The sequence below is a fragment of the Brachypodium distachyon genome, chromosome 2 (assembly GCF_000005505.3).
Source record: "Brachypodium distachyon strain Bd21 chromosome 2, Brachypodium_distachyon_v3.0, whole genome shotgun sequence".
Classification (NCBI taxonomy): Eukaryota; Viridiplantae; Streptophyta; class Magnoliopsida; order Poales; family Poaceae; genus Brachypodium; species Brachypodium distachyon.
The window spans coordinates 54,601,650-54,610,984 of record NC_016132.3 but is presented as its reverse complement, the minus strand read 5'-3'; the positions used below and the strand labels follow the sequence as shown (position 1 = coordinate 54,610,984).

Here is a 9,335-nt window from a genome sequence, read left to right as displayed (position 1 = left end):
GATTGACATGCATCCTTGGTTTTTACCCTGGACTGCCTTTTCGAGGGGCTTGACCTGATTTGTCAGGGTAAAAGGCGAGGTCTAGTTAGGTGCAGCAGCAACTCCTCTTCCAGAAGTTGACTGCTCCATATGTCTGAATCCATCTTCTCACATTTCAGGCAAAGTTAAGGATTGATGTTGCACAAGGTACAACACTACGCAGCTTCTACACTTCAGTGCTAGTATGCTATTCGATTCTTGGACAGAATTTCATAGTTGAAAAACTTGCATAAGACGAGCCTAATCTTTTCAGTTTTGAGTAGTAAAATATCGATATCCGAAGCATGAACGTAGTACAGACGCTACAGGCTACAGCAAAACATGTACGCCTCCCTTGGGTCCTAAATACTTGTTGATGTTTTAGTACAAATCTGCACTGAAACAACTTAGGAACGGAGAGAGTACTAGACTACCGGTAGCTACGTAATTGGAGTGCTAACTGGCCTAAAAAGAGGAAAAAAATTAACTGTCCTCTAACTTTGGCCCAGAGAGCATTGAGGGAGCAGTGCAGCCGACTTTCCATGACAAGCCCAGCAGCAGCAGAGAGTAGAAAACCTTCGAAGCGTCTGGTGCTCTCCACTGACTTCGAGGCCTTTCGTCAAGCTGCTAAACCGTAAAGCATCCGAAATAGACAGAGGCACTCGACGCCCTGCCGCGATCCGTCTGACGGTCTGAGGTTCTGGAGCGCCAGAACCAGAAACCGACGCCGGCGGCGGCAGCGATGGATGCGTCTGGCGAGCTGCAGTGCGTGGGGCGGCTGGAGATCGCCGCGCCGCCGCCGACGCGGTACCTCCGCGTCGGCTCCCTGCCCGTCCCCACCGACTCCTCCGCCTATCACCCCGCACTCCTCCCCTCCGCTTCCTCGTAAGCTCTCCTCCCCCAACCTTCTCGGCGCGCCTGCGCGTGCTTGATGCTGTGATGCGTGTGCAAAGTCTGGGCATCTAGCTAATGCTTTGTGCGATTTGTTGGGTTCGGATGCAGCTCCTGATCGACTCCCTGGGGAGGCGGTGTGCTTCGAATCACCAGCGGTTGTTGCTTAGGGTTCCAGTGTTAGTGTTGGCGTGTGTTGCTAGGATGTTGAGGGTTGGGATGGGGAATTTGAGCTAGAATGCAATGGGAGTAACTAGACACTCTCTAACCTCTACTGTGTTTGTGCAATTAGAATTGTTTGTGATTGTCAGCCTGTAGGTAAAGTGTCAATTACTCATTCAGTTAGTTGACCGGCATGATATATTTTTTAACGGAGTTACTATGGTGAGATGAGTAGCAGGCGGCTATCGATCTATCATATGTGATGAAGGGTGATGCATCATATCTGAATTTAGTGCATACCACTTACGGGCTGGCAGAATGTTCGTGTTGCAACCTAGGATGTTGGTGAACACCCTTTCTTTCTTCATTTGATCAGCGTCGACTAAATAGTATGTGGTCGCAATCATGTTAGGAAGTGTGAAGTGACATGAAACTATTATCGATGATTTTAATTTCTCTTGTTGTCACAAATATTGTAGGACTGGGACTGGAGCTCCAAGGTACCAAATGCTGCCACTGGAAACTGATCTCAACACTCTCCCCATGATTCCAAACCTCCCAGAGAAAATCTTCCCAACGGATGCAAAGAGTACTGAAGGTGATCTATTTCGAGCCTTCATCATTACAGATTGATCATCAAAAAATATTCTGGCTTCTTGACACCTTGTAAATAAGGGAAGGTGATAGTAAAACCTGTATATGCTACTAAATTTCTAACTGTTCAGCGTTTATTAAGCATATGCTACTCAAAGCTGTCATGAATCAGTAAACTGTTGTGTCCAAGTGATTTTCTATTGCTCCTAATATATGTAAGTTATGATATTTTACAATTATTGGGCACCGCTTGTGAAAAATCTAGATGAGAAGATCCGATAAATTTATACTCAAGATCTCAAGCATATTTGCTCATCAGCAGGCAAATATTTTGAATCTCTTGGAATATTTATTATTACCATTTGACAAACTGGTATATGCTTCTTTGTGAGTATCAATCCTTGTATTTACTCGTAGATCTATGTTGAGACGTCAGAGAAGGTTAGGTATTTCTATTTTATGTTGACGGTACCTGTCTGCCTCTGGGATCACTCCCCTACAAGTTGCTGTTGCAGGGGTGCAATGCAGCAGCAAAACCATTCTAATTGTGCCTATGGGTATCGATCTTTTGCAGTGTTTTTCTTCTTCTTGGAACTCCAGTGCTGTAGTGTAAGCATAGGAGCAGAAGGGATAGTAGTCCAGGGCGCACAGCAAGGGCTGTACATGCCCTGTAAGAAGTCCAGGAGGAGAACAAAGAATATTAGGAAAGAGTGCAGAAGAAATTTAGGCAAGTTTGGGAGATAAAATATAGTTCGTTTTGGAGTCAACAGATATAGTAATAGCACAATACTAGTTAAGAATATACGTATCATGTTGGGAGTTTATATTAGAGAGTCCTTGTCTTCAAAGGAGAGCAAGAAATATTTATTTCTTCTCTTCCAGTTGCTATCTGCAACATTCTCTTTTCTGAGAGCATCTCTCTGGAAAGGCGGGAGCAATGCAATTCATTAAGAAATTCAATGAGCCTGAATATCTAGCTTAACTAGGCCTGGAGCCCCCGCAAGATGACAACCGACGGACGCAGCACAGATGTGCCACCAAACACCCACAAGCATCAGGCGTCTGACTGCTAGCCTTTCTTCTATTTGCCGGCAACCACCCGCAGGCTGCGACCTATGCCTTCGGCCCATCATCCCTAATTTGCGAAACCAATGGACAGAAAGTTACTACAAATCGATTAGTTGGAAAGTAGGACAATCAGTTAGAACTATATGGGAAATTATGCAGTACTCCCTCTATTCCAAAATACACCTCATATAGATGCGTGCACTTGGACCAAGACAGCTGTCGTTTCTAGTGTCTGACCACTCACATTGGGTTAATAATAAAGGGATGTGAGTAGTTATTGACCGGGTGCGGGTACCAAGAGAAAATGAGGTGTATTGTGGAACAAATGAGAAAAATCTATACACGTTATATTGTGGAATGGAGGGAGTATTGATATATCCCGAATGCATAAAAGCATGCTAGCACATATTAGGATGATTAGTACAAAACCCAGAAATCCACTTCTAGACAAACGAACCACAAATATTGAAGGGCATTTTAGGAATAAGATAAGGAGTTGCGTGAAGCGGAAGCCATGCTTTATGACGTGAGCTTTCTCCTTTCCTTTCCATCTATCTTCTCCAGACCCTGCTCTTATCTCTTCATCTCCCCTTTGCCGATCCCGATAACTCGGTCAGATCAAGGAAGAAATAGTGAGCCAAGTATTTCATCCCAGCACACGAACAGGTCGTAAAAGCTTAGGTGGCCTGAGGGGATAGCAGCAACATCTTCGAAGGCATCTGCCATGCCTGACTGCGTCGGCAGCGATTGTATGCAGCATGAGTCTCGATGCCTTTGTTTTGTGTGAGCAGATTTGGTAATGATCTACCATCTTGTTTGAGTCTTAGGCAGATTCCTCACCCAATTGAATAGAAATTGGCCAATTAATTGCACTATTTTGGGAAATCAGTGTCTGATGGTGCTAACAAACCTCTGTATCAGGTGTTTGTGCGGGCAACTAGTAAGCCATTTAGGCTGTGTTTTAATCACACTGCTGTCCACATGATCCAGTAGTCACAAATGGTTACAATTTTTGGGCATGCCAATACATATCCATTGATATGTTTGCTCATATTTTTCAGGATTACGGCATGGAAGCGAACTTTTCAACCAAAAATTATCTAGGAAGTGTGAGGCACTAGCTGTGTCAGGCCTAGCTGAATATGGTGATGAAATAGATGTGATTGCTCCAACTGATATTCTAAAGCAGATCTTTAAAATACCTTACTCCAAGGCACAGGTATCTATTGCTGTTAGCCGTATTGGAGACACTCTCATTCTAAACACAGGGTAAGTTTCTCATTGCTTTAAAACGGTCATCCTTATTGTAGTGAATGCTAATGCACTGCTCTAAATCTTGTTACAGTCCTGATGTTGATGAAGGTGAGAAGATATTCAGAAGACAAAATAACCAATCTAAAGGATCTGATCCTTCAATTTTAAAGAACTTCGCAATGCACTCAGTGAGAGCAGAGGCCTGTGATTGCCCACCGAGTCATCAACCATCACAGGACAAGCAAACAGCTTCCATGTTGCATGGACCTTTCGGTCATAGAGAGGGTTCCTTTGATTCACCCTCCACACCAAACTTTAGCACACCGCCTTATCTGGATCAGAATATCAGTAAAAGTAGAAAACAATCACATGGTACTTGCGAAAGCCTGTACTGGGGTGCAAGGGAACATAAGCAAAAAGTTCCAGGATCTGATCCCATTAGGAAAACCACTCGCGTTGGTGAAAACCCTGGCTGTGATGTGCAAGAATCTGAGAAGAGTAGGAGAGTGGGGAATAATGGATTTCGGAAGGTTTGCTTTTGGCAATTTCACAATTTCCATATTCTCTTGGGCAGCGACTTGCTTATATTTAGTAATGAGAAATATATTGCAGTCAGCTTGCACCTATGGGATGTTTCGAGACAGGTATGCTTTGCTTGTTGAATATGGCCTAGCATTTTCCTTGTTCGCGCTTTCTGTTGACAAATTGCTTTTTATAGGTTACTCCATTGAACTGGCTTGAAGCTTGGCTTGACAATGTAATGGCAAGTGTGCCAGAATTGGCCATATGTTATCATGAGAATGGTGTTGTCCAAGGCTATGAGCTATTAAAAAACGATGATATATTTCTGCTTAAGGGTGTGTCCGATGATGGTACACCTGCATTTCATCCACAGGTTGTCCAGCAAAATGGCCTGGCTGTCCTGAGGTTTCTTCAGAATAACTGTAAGCAAGATCCTGGTGCATATTGGGTATGTCATGTGAACTTAAGTGTACTGGTCATCATATATTCATATTAAACCTTTCAATCTTGTACCTGTATTACCTGATTATTTGACATCCAACTTGGTTTATTTTAGCAATAGGCCATTAACCACTCTGCTAGTCTTGTGCACTTATACGGAAGGTTTGCTTTTTTCAGCTTTACAAAGGTGCTGAAGAAGATGTTGTGCAGTTATATGACCTCTCTATATTACCCAAGGAATGTACAGCCGGCGATCGTATATCTACATGTGGTCCTATGTCTTCTTTAATGAAGAAAGGGAGAAGGGAGTCGTTGTTCTCTCTAGGCACACTCCTCTATCGTGTTGCTCACAGGATGTCTTTATCAAAGGTACCCAAGTATTGGCACTCTTAATTCGCTTGTGACAGATTTATTAATTGTTAATACCTAATAACATCCTGCAGGTGCCTAGTAATAGAGCAAAATGTGCAAAGTTCTTCAGAAAATGTTTAGACTTCCTCAGCAAGCGGGAACACCTGGTATTTTTGTTTATCATGTCACTGTTCTACAAGCTTATTGTTTTCTTGGTGAGAAATTTGTCTCAAGATTTATTCTTTGCATCTTTTAGGTTGTCCGGGCATATGCTCATGAACAGTTTGCAAGGCTCATCCTTAAATGCTATGAGGAGTTGGAATTGACGACTGAATCATTTCTGCTCGAATCTGAAGTTATTCTTACTAACTTGGATGATGAATCTCCAGAGTCAATCCTCCAGAATTTACCATCAAAGCAAGATGATATATTGACAGAGATCAGCAAGGATGAGCCAGCAAACATCGATAGTAGTATGTTGGAGTATTCACAGTCACAATCCTCTCGCATGTCAAAGAGTTTAGTGGAACCAGGTCATGTTAATAGCGATCCTTCATCATCAACTACAAAAGAAGGTGTTTCTGAGGATAGCTTGCTAATATTCCAGGCTGGAACTTCTCAGATATCAAAAACAATTGCTGATGCAATCTCCTCTAAGTTGGCAGCTATCCATCATGTATCACAAGCAATCAAATCTCTTAGATGGAACCGGCAGCTCCAGAACACTCAAGACGAGTGTGTCGACAGTGCAGATATCATTTGGGAGAGACCTGTTGACTTTTCTCTGTGTAGATGTGGTGATGTTGATTGTATTGAAGTTTGTGACATTAGGGAGTGGCTACCTAAATTGAAAATGGACCATAAATTGTGGAAACTTGCTCTTTTGCTTGGGGAATCTTACCTGGCACTTGGAGAAGCATACAAAAATGATGGGCAGCTTCATCGCACTCTTAAAGTTGTGGAATTAGCCTGTATGGTTTATGGGTCTATGCCTAAACATCTTGAGGGTGATGAGTTCATCTCATCCATGTCCAATAGTTCATTGAGTCTTGAAGATAGTGATCTAAAGTCAAGTCTTGTATTGGATGAAGAAGAGTATTTGAAGAATGCAAAATGCTTCAGTTATGAAGTTTCTGCTCAACAGTTGCCTCCAAATTATTTATTTTGGGCAAGTGCATGGATGCTTGTAGGCGATGTCTATGCAGAATATCACCGATTGGGCAGCCATCAAGCACCAATGCTGCAAGAACAAAAGCCTGGTGGTGAACTTAGAATGTCAAATGAAGTTGCCATGGAGGTCAAACGTCTTAAGAGAAAATTAGGGAAAGATAAACAGAATTGTGGGACATGCTCCTTGATAAACTGTAGCTGCCAAAGTGACAGGGCAAATAGTGGCAGTAGTGCAAGCAGCAGTAGACCTGAGGCCTCTACATTATCTGGAAAAAAGAAAAATAGAAAATCATCTGTCAGGAGCTTGCGTGCACAGCCTACAGAAACCAAAGAGAACCCTAATCCACATGGAGCTGTGGAAGGCTCTGAAGAAACACAGAACAGTACGAATGATACTTGTGTTGGAAAAAACTCAGTAGCAAATGCTGAGTTTGATCATGATCACACCATAGAAAGTCAGTCAAGCAATGCTGATGGGATTGCTGATAAGTCTGATGAAGATATCTCCAGTGTGAGGGAGGGTGGTATCTTTAAGTTCCTTGGAGGTCCTAAACCAGGAGATATTGAATACAATCTGTGCTCTGCTATTCACTGCTATGGTGCAGCTAAGGGAGCCATGTTTGCACTTCCTGCACTCTCGGCTGAACTTTCCACCATCCTTAAGAAAAGAGGCTGGGCATTCAATGAACTTGGCCGCATTAGACTAGAGAGTAGGAATCTGAGTGGTGCTGAGATTGCTTTTGCTGATGCTATTAGAGCATTTCAAGAGGTCTCTGATCACACAAATGTTATATTGATCAACTGTAACTTGGGTCATGGTAGAAGAGCTTTAGCAGAGAAATTGGCGTCACGGGCAGAACAATTTCAGATGCATGATCTTCCTGAAGGCTCATATATGCAATCCATGAAGTCCGCCAAGTCCGAATATTTTCAGGCAATTAACTACTATACAGCAGCTAAGAGGCAATTGCGTTATGCTGAGAATGAAGTTGATAAAGCACTGTACAACGAAGTTTACACCCAGTATGCCCATACCCACCTGAGGCTTGGAATGCTTTTGGCAAGGGAAAGCTTCTTAACTGGCAGTTATGAAGGTGGACTTGTTGACGAATCATCTAATAGAACAGTTCTTGAGATTTCAGCAAGTGATGCTTTTCGGGAGGCTCTGTCTACCTATGAATCCCTTGGTGAACTTCGCAAACAGGAGGCTGCTTTTGGCCATTTTCAGCTTGCTTGCTATCAAAGAGATTTGTGCTTGAAGTTCCTGGATTTGGTTGGCAAGGAGGTCAAACAGAAGACAGAGGATAAATATCGTCAGAAAGCTAAGTGGTATGGTTCTCTAGCAGAGAAAAACTGGCATAAGGCTTTAGAATTCTATGGTCCGAAGACGCACCCTACCATGTTTCTGAATATCCTTATGGCACAATCTGGCCTTTCTATGAACATCTCTGGTTCGCTCCACTCTAGTGTGGTATGCTCTCTCTGCCTTACTATCTAAGAGTATTCTGCTTCCCGCTGCTCAGTCTGCTAGATTAGTTCAATTACCTGTTATAGTTGCGCAGAATAAAGTATCACTATGTTGTCTGCTTAGAACCGTTTAGCATTTTGTGCTTTACATTTGCTAGTACTGTTCTGGTTGTTGGGCTGTTTGGTTGGGAGCCAACACAAGCCAAGCCAAATAATTGGTAACCAAATTTTTTTGGTCCTTGTTTGGTTTGTTGCCAAAATTTTGGTTGCCAATATGGATTATATGGGGCTGTTTGGTTTTAGCCCATCATTGCCCTGCCAAAATTTGGTTGCCAAAATATTGGTGAACCTTTTGATTGCCCATGATTTGGCCAACTTTGGCCCAAAAAATGAACTAGAGTTGGCAAAGTAGCATTGGCAAGCCAAAAAGTTGGCAATCATCCAAACAACACCAAATTTTGGTCAATAACCAAAAAAATGGCTTGGTACATATTGGTTCCCAACCAAACATACCCTATCATCTCTCTCACACATTCTGGCCAAATAATTGGCAAAGTAAGGATTGAGAAATCCTTGGCCAAATAATTGGCAAGCCAATTCTTGCCCTCTATCTGGTAGGGCTAAATGGGGCACAAACCAAACACACCCTCAAATGTTGGAGTTTAATGTTTTCCTTTGAGGGATCTTTTGAAGCGAAAAGAAAAGGCATTTCTAGCAATATTCAAAGCATTGTATGTTTTCTTTTAAGGCATCTTCTTTGGTTATATGGAAGGGAAGCCTTTTTCATATCTTAAATCAATATTTTTGGTATCTTCTTCGCAGATGCTTGAAGCCGCACTGATGCACATGCTGGAAGGCCGCCATGTGGTTGAAGCGAATGAGGAATGCTCAAACGACATGAACCTGGATATAAAGCCAAAGTTCTGGAGCCAGCTTCAGAGTCTGCTGAAGAACCTGTTGGCAGCATCGCTGCCCGGCAGCACAGGCAGGCCAGCAGCTTCTGTCAGTCAGGGCAGCACAAGCGGCAGAGACGCTGCGAAGCTGAAAGAGATGTATCGTCTGACTCTAAAATCTACCTCTCTGGGGCAGCTGCACGCGCTGCACAAGCATTGGACCTAACACCTCTGGTTTCGCAAATGGTAACAGTGCATGCATGACCTGCTACTTAGTCAGGATCTTCTCTAAAGCTTCTGATTATCGTGTCCATTTGTTCTCTGGGATGTTGTGTAGACCAACTGGTTGTAATGCTAATTATGTACCGGTACCGGTACTGCTAGCAAGCGAATGATCGCTTTGTAAATGTAAAAACTTCTGGGGCACTCTCCAAAAATCTACAGGTTGCTTTGTCAGAATAATCTGCTTAAACAGAGTGATGTCAAACTTTGCCCGGAACTGCT

At 43.0% G+C, this 9,335-nt stretch overlaps 1 protein-coding gene across 3 annotated transcripts; it reads left to right on the top strand.

Moving 5' to 3' along the window:
* Positions 1-47: 47 nt before the first annotated feature.
* Positions 48-9,330, top strand: LOC100837056. 3 transcript variants are annotated; one of them, XM_024458226.1, is made up of 9 exons: positions 48-186; positions 1,551-1,669; positions 3,795-4,002; positions 4,079-4,631; positions 4,706-4,957; positions 5,128-5,319; positions 5,394-5,468; positions 5,558-7,942; positions 8,761-9,330. In XM_024458226.1, the coding sequence occupies exons 2-9, from the start codon at positions 1,579-1,581 to the stop codon at positions 9,055-9,057; spliced, it is 4,053 nt and encodes a 1,350-aa protein (XP_024313994.1). In that variant the 5' UTR covers positions 48-186; positions 1,551-1,578; the 3' UTR covers positions 9,058-9,330. The 3 variants fall into 3 exon arrangements, with proteins under 3 accessions (XP_024313994.1, XP_003564741.1, XP_010232629.1); XM_003564693.4 differs by lacking the exon at positions 48-186 and adding an exon at positions 614-903; XM_010234327.3 differs by lacking the exon at positions 48-186 and adding an exon at positions 1,042-1,460.
* Positions 9,331-9,335: the final 5 nt, after the last annotated feature.

What these genes read in the sequence shown, in the direction of transcription:
- LOC100837056 (XM_003564693.4), top strand. Translation starts at nt 761, where the DNA reads ATGGATGCGTCTGGCGAGCTGCAGTGCGTGGGGCGGCTGGAGATCGCC. An exon ending in TATGGGATGTTTCGAGACAG is followed by an intron (nt 4,632 to 4,705) that starts GTATGCTTTGCT and finishes TGCTTTTTATAG; the next exon opens with GTTACTCCATTGAACTGGCT. An exon ending in TCAGCAAGCGGGAACACCTG is followed by an intron (nt 5,469 to 5,557) that starts GTATTTTTGTTT and finishes TGCATCTTTTAG; the next exon opens with GTTGTCCGGGCATATGCTCA.